Source organism: Salvelinus sp. IW2-2015, linkage group LG15, assembly GCF_002910315.2.
Source record: "Salvelinus sp. IW2-2015 linkage group LG15, ASM291031v2, whole genome shotgun sequence".
NCBI lineage: Eukaryota > Metazoa > Chordata > Actinopteri > Salmoniformes > Salmonidae > Salvelinus > Salvelinus sp. IW2-2015.
Genome location: NC_036855.1, coordinates 12,403,171 through 12,423,411, shown reverse-complemented (window position 1 = coordinate 12,423,411; position 20,241 = coordinate 12,403,171). Strand labels below are relative to the sequence as shown.

The 20,241-nt window shown below is 42.7% G+C and overlaps 1 protein-coding gene across 1 annotated transcript in view; it reads right to left on the bottom strand.

Moving 5' to 3' along the window:
- Positions 1 to 14,755, bottom strand: part of LOC111973982 (transient receptor potential cation channel subfamily M member 3-like) — a 34,176-nt gene extending 19,421 nt beyond the window's left edge. Inside the window, exons 1-4 of the mRNA XM_070446871.1 lie at positions 14,660 to 14,755; positions 8,567 to 8,602; positions 2,872 to 2,951; positions 188 to 389 (exon numbers count right to left, since the gene is read on the bottom strand). Coding sequence (XP_070302972.1) covers positions 188 to 389; positions 2,872 to 2,951; positions 8,567 to 8,602; positions 14,660 to 14,755 — 414 coding nt within the window. The remainder of the gene's footprint in view (positions 1 to 187; positions 390 to 2,871; positions 2,952 to 8,566; positions 8,603 to 14,659) is intronic.
- Between the last annotated feature and the right edge of the window lie 5,486 nt (positions 14,756 to 20,241).

Genomic DNA, 20,241 nt, shown 5'->3' with positions numbered 1-20,241 from the left:
AAAGCTGTTCAATGCATTTAATTGCATACATATGAGCTCAGTGGAATAACAATTGTTTACTCTCATCAATATCTTTGTCTGCAGTAATGTGGATAGGCCCTATCTATATGGTAATATAAATATGTCCTTATCTGTCTATCCACCCTTTATGTGTTATATCATTCAACCGTAGGTATAAAGTGGTCACCATGGCTTTGTTGGAGTGGCCCCCTCCCTGGAACTCAATGGTTCCGAAGGCGTCGGTGGGGCTGAGCTGGGTGTGTTTGCTGATTGACCATTTCTCTGATAGGCTGTCATTCTTAGCCAGACGCTCCGTCTTGTCATTCTGACTGGAGGAGATGCCGGGGGGCAGGCCAACGTGCTGACCAATTAGACGGCCACAGCAGCACCTGGGGAGGCGCAAGAGAGGGGACAGGTAGTCAGGGGTGAGGTGAAACATTCTGAACGTTGCATCCTTCTGATCAGACCCCAGATGTGCACTAGAGCTGGGAAGGAGGAAGTGACATGTCGGGCAGGTTCCCTTTCATCTACTGTGAGAGAATGGATTTCAAAGGCTGTTCACACAAACCCCATGCAGCCCACTCTCTCTGCTTTGTACAAATCTCTGATAAAGCCTCTGTAAATGTGCTAGAATTACGCTCATAATATCATAGCCATTAGACATACTAGTAGTCAATAGTCACATACATTGGACATAATGGAGTTGAAATGTGACAGGTCCAGACAGGAGTCCCTGAGGGCAGACAACTGGAACCTTTGTTCTGAGATGATGTAAACACCGGCCTGAGATCAAAGAAAAAACAAATTTCTCTTCACTTGCATGTCGTCGACCCAGTTTTTACAGATGAGTAACTATTTGATCCTGGAGCACCCTTATTTTTCCTCCAGAGCTTTACTTATTCTGTGTTCACTGCTTCATTACATGTCATTTTTGAAAGCATCATTCTTGGTTTCTTTAATGCAGAAATATGTCTGTGACAGGTATTACATTCTGCCAATAGCATGCTTTATGTCAGTGTGATGTAGCTCCCTAGAAATGGAGTGATTTTGGTGATTCACAGCATTTTATTGTGTGTCTGTTATGCTTGTTCTGAATGTTCACTTATGCAGAACATATGGCAGATTCATTAAATATTCATATATTTAATGTCCTTTAGAGATACCTCCTTTTTTTAGAGAATGAACATCTGCAGGGCTCACTTGCTAAAATAAATGTAAAATAAAATGTGAATCAGACTCAGGCAAGCTCAGTCTCATTTATACTGTATGTGTGGTGAAGTTTAGAAAGTTTGGTGTTTTAGACATTACAGTTATATGGTTCCTTACCCTGGCAGTATTCTATAGGCCAGGAGAGACTGTAATCCACAGTTCAGATTTCTTTAAACAGCTAACTTTAGCCACCTCTAGCTACAAATCAATTGGGGAGCTGGGGGCAACCGTGTAATGTACATTGTTTGGGGGAAAATCATCTTTAAGTTACTTCAAACAAAATCTTTGAGTTGATTTGGCTAAGAAATATTTAACATTGCTGCTAATTTTGAACACAGTTGCTTTGTATGCTGCTTCCACTATGCCTTGTGTGGTGTCCGGGAGATTGGGACTAACATACAATACATGACGAAAAGTATGTGGACACCTGCTCGTCGAACATCTCATTCCAAAGTCATGGGCGTTAATATGGAGTTAGTCCCTCCTTTGCTTACTATAACAGCCTCCACTCTTCTGGGAATGCTTTCCACTAGATGTTGGAACATTTCTGCAGGGACTTGTTTCCATTCAGCCACAAGAGTATTAGTGTGGTCGGGCACAGATGTTTGCCATATGGCCTGGCTCGCAGTCGGCTTTCCAATTCATCCCAAAGGGTTGAGGTCAGGGCTCTGTGCAGGCCAGTTAAGTTTTTTCACACCGATCTCGACAAACTATTTCTGCATGGACCTTGCTTTGTGCACGGGGGCATTGTCATGCTGAAACAGGAAAAGGCATTCCTCAAACTGTTGCCACAAAGATGGAAGCACAGAATCGTCTAGAATGTCGATGTATGCTGTAGCGTTATGATTTCCGTTCACTGGAACTAGAGGGCCTAGCCCGAACCATGAAAAACTGCCTCAGACCATTATTACTACTCCACCAAACTTTACAGTTGGCATTATGCATTGGGGCAGGTAGCGTTCTCCTGGCATCTGCCAAACCCCGATTTGTCTGTCGGACTGCCAGATGGTGAAGCGTGATTCATCACACCAGAAAACGGATTTCCACTGCTCCAGAGTCCATTGGTGATGAGCTTTACACCACTCCAGCCGACGCTTGGCATTGTGCAAGGTTATCTTAGGTTCTTGAGCGGCTGCTCGGCAATGGAAACCAATTTCATGATGCTCCCGACGAACAGGTCTTGTGCTGACATTGCTTCCAGGGGCAGTTTGGAACTCGGTAGTGTTGCAACAAAGGACAGATGATTTTTAAGCACTATGCGCTTCATCACTCGGCGGTCCCGTTCTGTGAGCTTGTGTGGCCTACCACTTCTGGCTGAGCCATTGCTGCTCCTAGACGTTTCTAGTTCACAATAACAGCACTTACAGTTTGACGAAAATTTGACGAACTGACTTGTTGGAAAGTGGCGTCCTATGACGGTGCCACGTTGAATGTCACTGAGCTCTTCAGTAAGGCCACTCTACTGCCAATATCTTTCTATGGAGATTGCATGGCTGTGTGCTCGATTTTATATACATCAGCAACGGGAGTGGCTGAAATAGCCGTATACACTAATTTGAAGGGGTTACCACATACTTTTGTATATATAGTGTAAGACAGCAAAAATATGAATTTCCCATTCACATTGAACAACAAAGTTGTATTTTAAGACTTTTCACTTACCTATGGGGGTCTTTGGCACTCACTATGATATGAACACATTCTCTCTTGTTGAAGGCTCTCTCGATCCACGATTTCTGTGCCTGCGGAGAGAAGAGAATATGCTCAGTCAGCTGGTTACTCAAACTCAGACAACAGGACTCTTAACTTGAGAGAGGGAGACCAGAGAATCACAGGCGGCACATCTGGAGGCATGCAGGCAGCTAGTACCCAGCTAAGCCCCAGTCTGAGTCAGAGCCAGGTCGGCCCAACCCATTACCTGGGAAGATAAGAGGCCTTTCTCTACCAAACAACAACAACTATTCATCAGAATGGTCTTACACAGACCAATTCTCTTCAAGAACCAGGTAGTTAGCTCTTGCAGAATTTGAAGTGCATAGATACAAGCCACAGGTTTCCTATCTGATATCGACTAGGCCTATTTAAGATGCATAATTTGAGGTCTTGAAACGGGCAGCAGGTAGCCTAGTGGTTAGAGCGTTGGGCCAGTAATTTTACATTTTAAATTTTACTTTTATTTAACTAGGCAAGTCAGTTAAGAACAAATTATTATTTTCAATGACGGCCTAGGAACATTGGTTTAATTGCCTTGTTCAGGGGCAGAACGACAGATTTTTACCTTGTCAGCTCTGTAACCAAAAGGTTGCTGGATTGAATCCCAGAGCTGACAAGGTAGAAATCTGTTGTTCTGAACAAGGCAGTTGACCCACTTTTCCCAGTAGGCCATCATTGTAAATAAGAATTTGTTCTTAACTGACTTGCCTAGTTAAATAAAGGTTAAAAAAAAACAGAGTGTTGGAAATGACTATCAAACATGTGCATGCGATCTCAACCATGCAAACTAACACACACTCAAATGCAAATATTTGATATACATTGAACAAAGATATAAACATAAACTTAATGTAAAGTGTTGGTCCCATGTTTTAATGAGCTGAAATAAAAGATCCCAGAAATGTTCCATATGAAAAAAAAGCACATTTCTCTCTAATGTTGTGCACAAATTTGTTTACATCCCTGTTAATGAGCATTTCTATTTTGCCAAGATAATCCTTCCACCTGACAGGTGTGGCATATCAAGAAGCTGATTAAAAAGCATGATCATTACACAGGAGCACCTTGTGCTGGGGGCAATACAAGGCCACTCTAAAATGTGCAGTTTTTCACAAAACACAATGCCACAGATGTCTCAAGTTTTGAGGGAGCGTACAATTGGCATGCTGACTGCAGGAATGTCCATCAGAGCGGTTGCCGCATCCAACGTAATTTTTGAGATTTTGGCAGCACGTTCAATTGGCGTCACAACCACAGACCATGTGTAACCACACCAGTCCATCACCTCCACATCCGGCTTCTTCACCTGCGGGATCGTCTGAGAACAGCTACCCGGACAGCTGATCAAACTGTGGGTTTGATTAACCAAATCATTTCTGCAAAAACTGTCAGAAGCTGTCTCAGGGAAGCTCATCTGCGTGCTCGTCATCCTCACCAGGGTCTTGATCTGTCTTCACTCACCTTCGGTGGCCACTGGCACGCTGGAAAAGTGTGATCTTCACAGATGAATAGCGGTTTCAACTGTACCAGGCAGATGGCAGACGTGTGGCGTCATGTGGGCGAGTGGTTTGCTAATGTCAACATTGTGAACAGAGTGCCCCATGGTGGCAGTGGGGTTAAGGTAGGGGCAGGCATAAGCTACGGCCAACGAACATAATTGCATTTTATTGATGGCAATTTGAATGCACGGAGACACCGTGATGAGATCCTGAGGCCCATTGTCGTGCCATTCATCCAACGACATCCCCTCATGTTTCAGCATGATAATGCACAGCCCCATGTCGCAAGGATCTGTACACAATTCCTGGAAGTTGGAAATGTCCCAGTTCTTCCATGGCCTGCATACTCACCAGACATGTCATCCATTGAAAATGGTTGTGATGCTCTGGATCGACGTATACGACAGCGTGTTCCAGTTCCCGCCAATATCCAGCAACTTTGTACAGCCATTAAAGAGGAGTGGGACAACATTCTACAGGCCACAATCAACAGACTGATCAACTATACTTAGGAGATGTGTTTCACTGCATGAGGCAAATGGTGGTAACACCAGATACTGACTGGTTTTCTGATCCACACCCCTACCTTTTTTTTAAGGTATCTGTGACCAACAGACACATATCTGTATTCCCAGTCATGTGAAATGATAGATTAGGGTGTAATAAATGTATTTCAATTGACTGATTTCCTTATATGTACTGTAACTGAGTAAAACTGTTAAAATTGTTGCATGTTGCGTTTATATTTTTGTTCAGTATAGTTTATCAACACAGGCACTTCCCCATTGAGATAAAGTGCAGAGAGTAAGCGGATGGTCTGTGCACCCAGGCAGTAAATTCTGTTTGAGTTTCTCAGATATGTGAAGTTCTTCATCCTGCTCCTGCGGAGTCCATGAATATGGAACATTTCCTCATTTCCAAGGGATTACAGCACAACTGACAGCCAATGGAAACAAGTGTGTGTGTCGGGGCATGCGGCTGTCATGTCTACTGCAGGGTCTGAGGGAGAGAGTCAATTATACCCTGCTAGAGCCTGGTGAACAGAGCCTGGACTCCAACAGCACCTCTGGGGGGATATAATGTGAAAGCATTTCCTGTACAAAGATGCACATTGACCCCATCCACACAGGAAGTGTTAGTGGACATGAGGTGTTGTGGAGATGAGCATGATGGTAGGAGTGACCGGGAACACTCTGTCGCCTCCCGACAGCAGGACAGGACAGCTAAAAGACACTGGAGGAGGGGAACCGAGCCTCCCAAAACCCACAGCAGCTGTGGCAGGAACACCACAAGGCAAAACAAAAGGAGGACTTTTCTCTGCTTTTATTCCGGGAGAATTTGCGTCCCTTGTTCCCTGCTCTGCTTGTACAGGGCTTTTCCCCTCCGTCGGAAAAAGAACAACACACTGTCTCTCTGCCTGACTGGCCCTGTCTCCCCACGGCACGGCAAAACCCCCTCCGGCACCGACCTCCAACCCCCAGGCAGGCCTCCCTCCACACAGGCACACTTACCCTAACACCAGACTTCCCACGATTAACCATTACTCTGAACAAGTCAAGCCACGGGAAGGGGAGGGGTAGGGGGGCCACTTTACACAGGTCAACCTGACCACGATGACTCAGCAAGCAGCCCCCCTCCCCTCCCCCGACAGGCTGCGACCAATGTATTCATACGCCGCTGCGCACAAGCACAAAGTAGATCTCTCCCTCCTGTTTTTGACAAAATTTGGCGTGACAGTGCTGGCATGAGCCTACTGGCGCTGCTCTCGTGTTCTCAGTAAAAAGAAGATAAGACCAGAAAACCACACAACACAGAAAACACAACACAACCTGTGCCAAAGCCTCAAACAACAGAAAACCACCACTGGGATAGAAAAGGAGACCCTCCACGATCTTCTTTGTGGTTCTCTCTCTCTGGCTCTCTCTCTCTATGTCACTCTCTCTCTTTGTGTCTCTCTCTTTCTCTGTGTGTCTCTCTCTCTATGTCTCTCTCTCTCTCTTTGTGTCTCTCTCTCTCTAGTATATTGAACATTCTGTCTCCCCCCAGCTTTCTCTCTCTGTCTCCGTCTCACTGGTCTTGTTTATGAGTTTTGACATGGTATGATGGGGTGGCCCAAACCCCATTGTGTAATTAAGCTTTGTCTCTGGGGTGCATACCTGACGTCTGCCAACTAGTGCCAAGGCATGGGAAAGACGGTGTGTGTGTGTGTGTGTGTGTGTGTGTGTGTGTGTGTGTGTGTGTGTGTGTGTGTGTGTGTGTGTGTGTCTATCAGGCTGGCTGCCTATGCTGTGGGTAGTGTCTTGGTTGTGAGTAAGGGAAATCAGACAACCTGTCATGGGTCTAGACTACATTACAGACTCTATCTCTCTCTCCACCCCCTCCACCCCTCTACCCCTCTCTCCCTCTCCTTGTTTCTCCCTCTCTTTTTCATTACTAACACTAGTGGGGAGTCTGTTCAAACACCACATCAAATGAACAGCCAACTGTCTAACTGATCTGTTCCAAAATAAGAGTCAAGGCAAACATTAACACACTATATTGAGCAGGAATGCAACATGTTTTTCTTCTTTGGTTGACATAGAATGCTATTTGTACTTAACTTCATGAAAATGAAAAATAACAATAAAAAGAGAACTACGTCTGAACTCTGGAGAAATCTCACTGAAATTATGGATTTCTCTTCATCTGTTATCTTACTGTGCAAAAATATTCTCTGTAACTGAATTGCTGTGGAACTAATTGGAGCGCTGGTGGAAGCACTGAGCCATAGGATTAGATTCTTAGCTACTTGTCTCAATTGCACTTCACACGTTTTAATTACCATGTATATCAAATAAAGTATCATTAAACTTTTCTTTGTCTTTTCCATGACTTTTCCTTTATCTTAGAACAAATGCAGACAGTGGAAGATTCCAATTAACGTCAAAGTACAATTTTCATTGTGCTTCTTTCGTGATATCCATACTAAAGACACACTGCTTGCTTGGGTGAGCATCTTCTTTCAATTGACTATCCCAGTTACGTGACTCATGACTCAGGAAGATACATGCGAAAACATTTCTGTGTCTTGAAAAGCATTGGGGAAAAAATAATGAAATAAATAACTTCAACCTTAATAGGTGTGTGTTGAACTTTTTAGACTTTACACCATCACTGCTATGTCTTCATCAGAACCATTTACCACACACATTTACTCTTTAGCTTAGCATACAGGGAAACACATAAAAAGGTGGGCTCCCAAGTGGCGCAGTGGTCTAAGGCACCGAATCTCAGTGCAAGAGGGGTCATATAAGTCCCTGGTTTGAATCCAGGCTGTATCACATCCAGCCGTGATTGGGAGTCCCATAAGGCGACGCACAATTGGCCCAGCGGCGCCGGTGTAGGCCATCATTGTAAATAAGAATTTGTTCTTAACTGACTTGCCTAGTTAAATAAAGGTAAAATAAAAAAAGATGTTCTGTTGTCTATTTGAGATCAAATATTTTTTTCTAAATTATTTAACATTGAGTTATGGTCAGAACAGTATGCTTTTCATTTGAGAGGACTACACTTTTTTTTAAATCACAATAATAATCATTCATGCTCTCTCCTGTGTCCACAACAGTCTTTAAAACTAAATTAAATAATATTATGTTCGTAGAAAGGTACATCAATTATTCAAAGGAAGGCAACTAGCAAACAGAATCTCCTGAAAAAATTAGATAAAATAATAATTTCCTAATGAATACAAATTGCAGCAATTGAACTGAATATAGAAACATTTCTGGGATACAGAGCAAAGACAGTGGATCGAAGACAATTAGAACCTTCTGTTTAAATCATTTTCAGTTTCTTGCGGTAGTTAGGTCTAGGCTACATCAAAATACCATTCAATAAAAATCTGCACCACAGTGAGAATTCACAACAGTTTCTCCTCTCATGTCTCTGCGCAGAGAATGTGTTATTTTTGTACTGTTCTCTATGAGACTACATCAGTGGTGAGAGATAAGCCTATTCAGACCCTCTTTGAAGAAAATTTTAATTAAATAAAAAGCACTTCTTTGTTATTAGAATACGGTAAGTTCTGGCATCAGAACCTTCACTAGGGAATCTGTCGGACTAGAATAAAGTACATCAAAAACAGTACACCTGAGTCAGACACTTACCTGAGTGTGTTGCTGTGCTGCATTGATGGGAGCGTCCTGTGAAAAGCAGGGCAAGAGCTGAGAGAATCTCTATATCTCTAAACCTCACAACCTCACTGGATCCTGACACCAGGCCTGTCCAGTCCACCCCGCAGCCTAAGGACATTAGGACTAAACCAGAGCCACTGTGGCTCTATGAGCCCACTGGAATGTGTGTGTGTGTGTGTGTGTGTGTGTGTGTGTGTGTGTGTGTGTGTGTGTGTGTGTTGTGTGGTGTGTGTGTGTGTGTGTGTGTGTGTGTGTGTGTGTGTGTGTGTGTGTGTGTGTGTGTGTGTGTGTGTGGTGTGTGTGTGTTGTAGGGGGATTAGCCTGATCAGAAAGACCCACTGCTGAAGGTCCACAGCCTGGACAACCCCCCCCCCGTATGTCCAATCACAAGCCCCAAAAACAACAAATCCCTCACTCGGTATCAGAGAAGGAACTCTGTCATTTCCATCATGCATGCACACACACACACACACACACATACAGTCACATACAAACATGCACAATTGGAACATGTATGACAACAATACAACTGCTGACATTTCTCTACTGTAACAACACTACAAGTCTCCCCTCCACTATGAATGCTTGAATATGTATTTTTTCCAGTTATGTCTGTAGTGGCGTTGGGCATCTTTCCCTCAAGGAGATGGCCCACCAGGGAGAGTGGCCATTTAAGCCCGACTACCATGTCACTCAGATATTCACTGCAGTGTGTCCTCTCTATCGGTGCACACCACACCTGTCTGTCTCCGGCCTCCACAGCTACTGTACAGCTCCTGGTGTGTGTGAGCAGCACATAACAGCTCTTGACACCACAAAGCACTTCTGAGTAATGGAGACATTCTTCTTGGGTTTAGCCAGATTATTATAACATTATACCACAGCATTGTTGAATACTCATTTCTGATTGTCTGGAAGGGCATTCTAGAATGGACATTAAAACCAGATAATGGAACAGTTGAAAAAGAATTCGGGACACCTTGCAATCATGAGCCAATAATATGCGCCTACACATGCAGACCGTACTTGTTACAAAGTTACAGAAAGCTAAACAAACAACCGCACAAAATGAAATTGGATACATTGTAAACGCAGTGAGTGATAAAATTCTCCTGTCCCCTCTGCCACTAAAGCTGTCAGATCCTCCCACGTTTTTCTAGTTTGACCAGCTGTTTTGAGCTTCTGATATTTTTGAATTCGGTTGTCATATTGGCAGATTTGCAAGACAACAAACGATTTAACTAGCTTCTAGACCCGTGTTTGATATGCAATGCGATCTCCTCGAAATGAACAGTCAGGGTTGACGAGTGTCCTGACAAGAAGGCAAACGTTTCTTATTCCAGGCAAAATCAGGCTTCATCAGCTCATTGTTATGGATGTATCCAAATGAATGTCAATTGAAAACAGCTACTTTGCTGTTATTCTGGCTGCAGAGGTAGTAACTGTGTTATCCGTAGCTAGCTGGCCCGCTAGCAAGCAAGGGATAGGAACGTTGCCATGGAACATTAAGAACGAACGACTGGGTCACGTCCATAAATATCAAACTAATTGAACGAATGACTGAGTCGCGTCTCTAGATGATGAGAAAGTATGAATTCGCTTATATAAATGAAAATATCGACAAACATATTTCTAGCGGTAAATGTGTGCTTCTTGGTATTTTTTTTATTTTTATTAGGATCCCTATTAGCTGTTGCAAAAGCAGCAGCTAGAAACGATGAAACATGACATAATACAGAACATTAATAGACACGAACAGCTCAAGGACAGAACAACATAAAACATGTTTTTTTTAACAAAATGCACACAGCCTAAATATCAATACATACAAACAAAATATCTAGGTAAAATAGGGGAGAGGCATTGTGCTGTGAGGTGTTGCTTTATCTGTTTTTGAAACCAGGTTTGCTGTTCATTTGAGCAATATGAGATGGAACGGAGTTCCATGCAATAATGACTTTATATAATTCTGTATGCTTCCTTACATTTTTTCTGGATTTGGGTACTGTGAAAATACCCCTGGTGGCATGTCTGGTGGGGTAAGTGTGTGTGTCAGAGCTGTGTGTAAGTTGAATATGCAAACAATTGGGGTTTTCAACAGAAATGAATGTTTCATATAAAAACAAGTTAGTATTGTTTTCTTTGGCAACTGTGGTATAAGCGGGATAAACAACGTAAACTAATGCAACGGAATAAACTGCTGTTATTCTGACTGCAGAGGTAGTATCTGTGTAGCCATAGCAAATTGGCTGGCTAGCAGCAAGCAAGGGATAAGAATGTTGCGTTTATCCCTTACTTATACCACATTGTTGTTGAAAACTCGTTTCAGGAAAATAACCTCACACTCAACGTCAACAAAACAAAGGACATGACGGTGGACTTCAGGAAACAGCAGAGGGAGCACCCCCCTATCCACATCGACGGGACAGTAGTGGATAGGGTAGCAAGTTTTAAGTTCCTCGGTGTACACATCACGGACAAACTGAATTGGTCCACCCACACAGACAGCGTGGTGAAGAAGGCGCAGCAGCGCCTCTTCAACCTCAGGAGGCTGAAGAAATTCGGCTTGTCACCAAAAGCACTCACAAACTTTTACAGATGCACAATCGAGAGCATCCTGTCTGGCTGTATCACCGTCTGGTACGGCAATTGCTCCGCCCACAACCATAAGGCTCTCCAGAGGGTAGTGAGGTCTGCACAACGCATCACCGGGGGCAAACTACCTGCCCTCCAGGACACCTACACCACCCGATGTCACAAGAAGGCCATAAAGATCATCAAGGACAACAACCACCCGAGGCACTGCCTGTTTACCCCGCTATCATCCAGAAGGCAAGGTCAGTACAGGTGCATCAAAGCAGGGACCGAGAGACTGAAAAACAGCTTCTATCTCAAGGCCATCAGATTGTTAAACAGCCACCACTAACATTGAGTGGCTGCTGCCAACATACTGACTCAACTCTAGCCACTTTAACAATGTAAAAATGTATGAAATTTTTTTATCACTAGCCACTTTAAACAATGCCACTTCATATAATGTTTACATACCCTACATTACTCATCTCATATGTATATACTGTACTCTATACCGTCTACTGCATCTTGCCATCTTGATGTAATACATGTATCACTAGCCACTTTAAACAATGCCACTTTTATATGTTTACATACCCTACATTACTCATCTCATATGTATATACTGTACTCGATACCATCTACTGCATCTTGCCTATGCCATTCTGTACCATCACTCATTCATATATTTTTATATACATATTCTTCATTCCTTTACACTTGTGTGTATAAGGTAGTTGTTGTGAAATTGTTAGGTTAGATTACTCGTTGCTTATTACTGCATTGACGGAACTAGAAGCACAAGCATTTCGCTACACTCGCATTAACATCTGCTAACCATGTGTATGTGACAAATAACATTTGATTTGATTTGATAGAAGGGCATTCTAGAAAGGACATTAAAACCAGATCACAGGACAGTTGGAAAAGATATCGGGACACCTTGCAATCATGACGCAATATGCGCATACACATGCAGACCGTACATCGTAAACACAGTTCCAATGAAGAAAAACATAGCTAGCTAGCTAGCAATTGATTTGTTTTAGCAGCGACATATTGTTTCTGTCAAATCCTCCCACATTAAATTTGTACTTCGACCAGTTTTCAGCAACTGATATTTTTTGAATGAATTTGTCATATTGGCAGATTTGCTAGCAACATACTATTTAACCAGCTTCTAACCTAGTGTTTGATATGCAATATGATCTCCTCGTAATGAACAGTGTCGACGAGTGTCCTGATGAAAAGGCACTATGGCAGGCAAAATTGGGCACCGTCAGCTCATTGTTATGGATGTATCCAAATTAATATCAATAGAACACAACTTAAACAAACGTAAATGCAGCAACTTTCTGTTATTCTGGCTGCAGAGGTCGTGACTGTGTTAGCCGTAACTATCTGGCTAGCTAGCAAGCAAAGGATAAGAACGTTGCCACCTAGCATGGCAACGGAACATACAGTGCATACGGAAAGTATTCAGACAACTTGACTTCTACATGTTGTTATGTTACAGCCTTATTCTAAAATGTATTATATCGTTTTTTCGCCTCATAAATCAACACAATAACCCATAATGATTAAGCTAAAACTCCAAGCAGGCTGTTGTGTGCCTTTTACTGAGGAGTGGCTTCCGTCTGGACACTCTACCATAAATGCCTGATTGGTGGAGTGCTGAAAATAAAGTTTTGTTTTAAGCAAACTGAACCATTTTAATGTTGACCGCCATATCTTACAAATGTTCTATAAATCTGTCCTTCAGAGTGTGCTATCCTTTGGTCTGATATGCGTGTTCGGAAACATGCGATTGCAAGACCAAGTCAAGCTTCAGCGCTTGATTAAAACGGCAGGAAAGATAATTGGTATAGATCAAATATCAGCCACCAACCTGTACACAAAACTCATCCTCCTAAAACTTGAAAACGTTTTGCAGGACAGTACTCATCCCCTTCACTCAAAATTCAGTCACAGCAGCAGCCGGACAAGGGGAAAGAGACTTCTTCAAAATTCCAACATCCATTAGGCTGTATAATAAATTGTATGTTGGTCCCTTGAGTATACAGTATATTGCACTTTCACTTTAAATGTAGCTATAGCATTATTTTGTGTAGTTTCTGTGTTTTTCATTTATGTACTGTTTTTCTTAGGACTAGGCCCCTTTTTTCTCAATTTCCTCCTGAATGACGTGCCCAAAGTAAACTGCCTGTTGCTCAAGCCCTGAAGCCTGGATATGCATATAATTGGTACCATTGGAAAGAAAACACTTTGAAGTTTGTACAAATGTTAAAATAATGTAGGAGAATATAACACAATAGATATGGTAGGAGAAAATCCAAAGAAAAACCAACCCGAATTTATTTTTTGAGAGAGACCATACTTTTACAATGGTAAGTATAAGGTTATATGGAAAATTTGCTCCGTGGATGCAATTCCTATGGCTTCCACAGGGTGTCAGCAGTCTATGTTCAAGGTTTCAGGCTTGTAACTTCCAAAACGAATAAGAAATAACAGTTTTAGTAGAAGGACACAGTCTTGGACATTCGTGTTTGCGAGCCATGAAGACAGGACGCACCTGCTAAAATCAGTTCCCTATTGAACATACTTCTTTCCGTAAGAAATATTATAGTTTGATTACATTTTAGGGTATCTGAGGAGTAAATAGAAACATATTTTGACTTGTTGAAACAAAGTTTAGGGGTAGATTTTCGGATTCCTTTCTCTGTATGTTGAAGGAGTGGATTACTCAAATCGATGGCTCTAACTCAACAGACTTTTTGGGATATTAAGAAGGATTTTATCTAACAAAACGACACTACATGTTATAGCTGGGACCCTTTGGATGACAAATCAGAGGAAGATTTTGAAAAAGTAAGTGAATATTTAATCGCTATTTGTGAATTTATGAAACCTGTGCCGGTGGAAAAATATTTTGATGTGTGGCGCTGTCCTCAAACAAACGCATGGCATGTTTTCGCTGCCATACCTACTGTAAATCAGACAGTGCAGCTAGATTAACAACAATTTAAGCTTTCAACCGATATAAGACACTTATACAGTGGGGAGAACAAGTATTTGATACACTGCCGATTTTGCAGGTTTTCCTACCTACAAAGCATGTAGAGGTCTGTAATTTTTATCATAGGTACATTTCAACTGTGAGAGACGGAATCTAAAACAAAAATCCAGAAAATCACATTGTATGATTTTTAAGTAAATAATTTGCATTTTATTGCATGACATAAGTATTTGATACATCAGAAAAGCAGAACTTAATTTTTGGTACAGAAACCTTTGTTTGCAATTACAGAGATCATACGTTTCCTGTAGTTCTTGACCAGGTTTGCACACACTCAGCAAGGATTTTGGCTCACTCCTCCATACAGACCTTCTCCAGATCCTTCAGGTTTCGGGGCTGTCGCTGGGCAATCGGACTTTCAGCTCCCTCCAAATATTTTCTATTGGGTTCAGGTCTGGAGACTGGCTAGGCCACACCAGGACCTTGAGATGCTTCTCACGGAGCATCTCCTTAGTTGCCCTGGCTGTGTGTTTCGGGTCGTTGTCATGCTGGAAGACCCAGCCACGACCCATCTTCAATGCTGTTACGAGGGAAGGAGGTTGTTGGCCAAGATCTCGCGATATATGGCCCCATCCATCCTCCCTCAATACGGTGCAGTCGTCCTGTCCCCTTTGCAGAAAAGCATTCCCAAAGAATGATGTTTCCACCTCCATGCTTCACGGTTGGGATGGTGTTCTTGGGGTTGTACTCACCCTTCTTCTTCCTCCAAACACGGCGAGTGGAGTTTAGACCAAAAAGCTCTATTTTTGTCTCATCAGACCACATGACCTTCTGCATTCCTCCTCTGGATCCCAGATGGTCATTGGCAAACTTCAGACGGGCCTGACATGCGCTGGCTTGAGCAGGGGACCTTGCGTGCGCTGTGGATTTTAATCCATGACGGCGTAGTGTGTTACTAATGGTTTTCTTTGAGACTGTGGTCCAGCTCTCTTCAGGTCATTGACCAGGTCCTGCCGTGTAGTTCTGGACTGATCCCTCACCTTCCTCATGATCATTGATGCCCCATGAGGTGAGATCTTGCATGGAGCCCCAGACAGAGGGTGATTGACCGTCATCTTTAACTTCTTCCATTTTCTAATAATTGCGCCAACAGTTGTTGCCTTCTCACCAAGCTGCTTGCCTATTGTCTTGTAGACCATCCCAGCCTTGTGCAGGTCTACAATTATCCCTGATGTCCTTACACAGCTCTCTGGTCTTGGCCATTGTGGAGAGGTTGGAGTCTGTTTGATTGAGTGTGTGGACAGGTGTCTTTTATACAGGTAACGAGTTCAAACAAGGTGCAGTTAATACAGGTAATGATGGGAGAACAGGAGGGCTTGTTAAAGAAAAACTAACAGGTCTGTGAGAGCCGGAATTCTTACTGGTTGGTAGGTGATCAAATACTTATGTCATGCAATAAAATGCAAATTATTTACTTAAAAATCATACAATGTGATTTTCTGGATTTGTTTTAGATTCCGTTTCTCAAAGTTGAAGTGTACCTATGATAAAAATTACAGACCTCTACATGCTTTGTAAGTAGGAAAACCTGCAAAATCGGCAGTGTATCAAATACTTGTTCTCCCCACTGTATGTACCTAAATGTTTAATATTCATAATTTGTATGATTATTTATTTGATTGCGCGTCCTCCCGCTAGCGAGACCCCTAGCCCTAAAAGGTTATTTTAAGCACATGACCAAATTAATTTCCCCCTGGGGATAATAAAGTTGAATCTGAAGAGATGGTTGTCCTTCTGGAAGGTTCTTCCATTACACAGAGGAACTCTGGAGCTCTGTCAGAGTGACGATCGGGTTCTTGGTCAACTCCCTGACCAAGGCCCTTCTCCCCGATTGCTCAATTTGGCCGGGCGGCCAGCTCTAGAAGAGTTACTTGGGTGGTTCCAAACTTCTTCCATTCAAGAATGATGGAGGCCACTGTGTTCTTGGGGACCTTCAATGCTGCAGAAATGTTTTGGTACCCTTCCCCAGATCTCTACTGACAATTCCTTCAACCTCATGGATTGGTTTTTGCTCTGACATGCACTGTCAACGGTGGGACCTTATATAGACTGGTGTTTGCCTTTCCAAACCATGTCTAATCAATTGAATTTACAACAGGTGGACATCACAAGGATGATCAATGGAAACAGGATGCACCCGAGCTCAATTTCGAGTCTCATAGCAAAGGATCTGAATACTTATGTAAATCAGGTATTTCTGTTTTAAATGTTGAATAATTGTGCAAAAATTTGCAAAAACCTGTTTTCGCTTTGTCATTATGGGGTATTGTGTGTAAATTGATGAGGATTTTTGTTTTTATTTAATTCATTTTAGAATAAGGCTGTAACATAACAAAATGTGGAAAAGGTCAAGGGGTCTGAATACTTTCCAAATGCACCGTATACTGTAGAGTGAACAACTGGGTCTCGTCCTTAAATATAGAACTACTGTAATCGAACGAACGACTGGGTCGGGTCTCTAGCAACCAAAAGATGAGAAAGTATGAATTTGCTTATAACATTTCTGCTTTAGTATTGTTTTCTTTGGTAACTTTGGTAATCGGGATAAACGCAGACGTTTTATATATTACCTTGGAATAATGAACTCGGTTCCGCCTCGTTCCGCTGCGGTGTAAATTATTTCCAAGGTAATGTACAGAACGTCGGCGTTTATCCCTTACTTACAGTTTTTCTCTTTCCTCTTATCTCCATAGGTGTGTGTGTGCGCGTCTATACGTGTGTGTGTGTTTGTGTTAACAGGTCGTAACTCAAAGAAGGCCAGAGCACTATGTTTGTTCATTCAGTAGGTGTGTTTACTGTGTTATGTGTATTTCCCTCAATTCCCTGTGTACGTGTGTTTGTTTGAGTAGGATTTAAATTAGTGCAGATTAGAGTATTATTTTCCTGGTCTCCCCGCTGTTCAGACTAATTAAAACCTGCCCAGATTACTTTAAATCTGTATAATCCCTGGATTAGGAGACCAAGAACAGACAGGTTCTAAACCAGCACTACAAAAGAGCAGTGTTACAGCTTGACCTCGCCAGCTACCCCCAACCGACCTGCCCTCTGAGAAACGTTCCATTCCAAGAAATGGCTGGGAGGGAAAAAAGTATATTTGGCAACGTATCATGAGTTAGCCATAGACATCGAATGTGTATTATACTTATAGCATTCTACTAGTGTACAATTGGGCAAAGTAATGATGGCATCTTGACCCCATCAAGTTAAACAACATGAAAAAGATTATTGAGTCGAGCAGTGTGGCCAGGTAATGAAATCCAGTTGAGATTTTCTGAGTTTTGAGGATTCAATGTGTTCAATTTATCTAGAGTCTCAGATTTCAAGAGAACTCAAAGTTCTAAAATCAGAACACAACTGATCAAATCTGAACCAGTCCAGTTGAGACAAGTGTAGATGTTCTCTGTGTGATGGTCTGTGTTAACTCAGATTTAGATTATATACAACTTCTACTGGGAATATTATACAGATTTTGTGACAGGCCCAGTTAGAATCCACAGTCAGAATGTGATCGGTCTCTTGGGAGGTCAGGAGACTTTCAAAGAGCCAATTAGAGCTGAGGAACCCTGCAGACACACTAGCCTAATGGTCCTATAGAATGAGATCAGTTCCTCAGTCTCATTCATAAGGTGGCCAGCATCACCAGCTTCCATGTCAACAGTGGGATTGGGAGTGGAGAGAGCAGCTAATGATATGACACAAAGTCAAAGCCCTTTACAAGGACATTATAGAAACTCTCAGACAAAGCCTTTCCTATTCTTGAAACTCCCATGTTCAATATGCCACAAAATAGATGCCAACATCAAAACAAAAGCCAGACAGTACTCTATTCCTCTGAGCAAGAGTGTTTGTGAAATTATAAACAGGACACACAAACAGATTAAGAATTCCGTTGGTTTTCTTCTAATGAACTTGTAATGAATTAAGCGTTGTGAGGATGTGTTTGTCGTGTTGAAATTCCATTCCTAATGCATCTAATATGCCTCACCAGAGGAGAATTCAAGGTCCTTTTACCCCAATCAAAACCCCAAATGGTTGTCTTCCTTCCTGTTGATTTTGCTGTGACCTGAATGCTTTTACACAGAGTGGGGACAGGTGGAAAGGTGGACAATAATGTGTGAAAACACCTGGAAGCTGTTGTAATGCTTTAATGGGGAAGATTTCAGGAGATGATCTGAAATACACCATGATGGGTCAAGTGTACACACAGTCATTAGAACACAGACACAGACACTACCCTGACATAAACTTCATGCACTGTCTCCGATTCATTACGCACACACATATGTACCCATACACACACACACACACACACACACACACACACACACACACACACACACACACACAACGACACACACACACACACACACACACACACACACACACACACACACACCACACACACACAACACACACACAACACACACACACACACACCACACACACACACACACCACACACACACACACACACAAATAAAAAAAAACCGCAAACACAACACACCGCACATATTCTCACACTATCGCTCCTTCATAGGCCCACTCTGGTCAAGGTCATTGCATTGGAAGCATGCAAGCTGGTACTGCGCAAAGGGATAGAATAGAGGGGTGGGTTGCAAACATCTCTCTCAATGAAAGTTCTAGACCCAGGCCTCCAGGTGCCTGTCATCAACATCTCATGAGCTGAGCTATGTGTATGTATTTCACCCAAACCTACCCTCAACCCTGGGCCTAGAGAGGACGTGGCCACTTCAGAGGAGGCCTTCTAGCTTATTCCATCTGTACGATGGTTCATACAGTATGGCTGCTGTCTCGTGAGCTCCGACCCAACTTTGCTATTCTGTGATTCTTTTGACGTTTATCTTTTTATTTTGTTGCTCAAAATGTATCCGCTATTATTTCTTATGATCAACAACTTTTGAACATCAAATCGTCAGTTACTAACCTCAATTCCAGCATCAACTTCAAATTCGACTCATCTGCCGTGGGCTCTGTGTAATTCTGACCCAATTTTCGGGCTACCACGAGGAAACGCCGGCAAAAAAAGAGGCCAGAGAGGGGTAGTCCTGGCGAGATAATGGCAAAGGGAAAACCGGCCACCTATTCCTTCCATTATATTGGCAAACATAATTGATAATAAGATGGTTGACCTCCGATCGCAGATTTGCTATCAACGGGACTATCGTAACTGCAATATTTCTGCTTTTCTGAAACATGGATTTGGACAAGATACCCCCCATGGCTACCAACTTATGTATTGTCCATTCACGAGCAGAGAGGACAATGGATTCAGGAAAATCCATAGGGGGGGGGGGTATGCCCTCTGCATCAACAGCAAATAGTGTGGTGACTCGACCCATTGTTCACCCATCTTGGAATACCTAATGGTCAAATGCCTACCCTTCTACCTCCTAAGAGTTTTCATCTGTTATCATGACTGCTGTATATATTCCACCTCAGGACAAGAAAAACATCAAGCTGGCACTATATGAACTGTACGAAGCTATAAATAAGCAGGAAACCATGCACCCAGATCCTGCTTTTCTTGTTGCCGGTGATTTTAATTCCACGTCATTAAGAGACATGATGCCCAACTTCCATCAGCATGTCTCCTTCTCCACTAGTGGCGATAAAGTCCTAGACCACTGTTACTCTACCCACAAGCAAGCATACAATGCCCTCCCTTCTCCCCTGTTTTGCAAATCAGATCATGGTACTCTATACTCCTGCTTCCTGTCTACAAGCAGAAGCTCAAAACATGAAGAACCCTGAGGCTCCGTAGAGAAATCATCATCCGAATTGGAAGCTATGCTGCAGGACTGCTTTGTTAGCATGGACTGGAATATGTTCCGGGACACCGGCGATAGCATCGGTGAGCTATCCACCTCAGTCAACGGCTTCATTAGGAAATGCATCGCCGACGTTGTCCCCACAGTGAAGGTTCACTGCTTCCTCAATCAAAAACCCTGGATTAACACAGAGAACAGCGCTATCGCAGC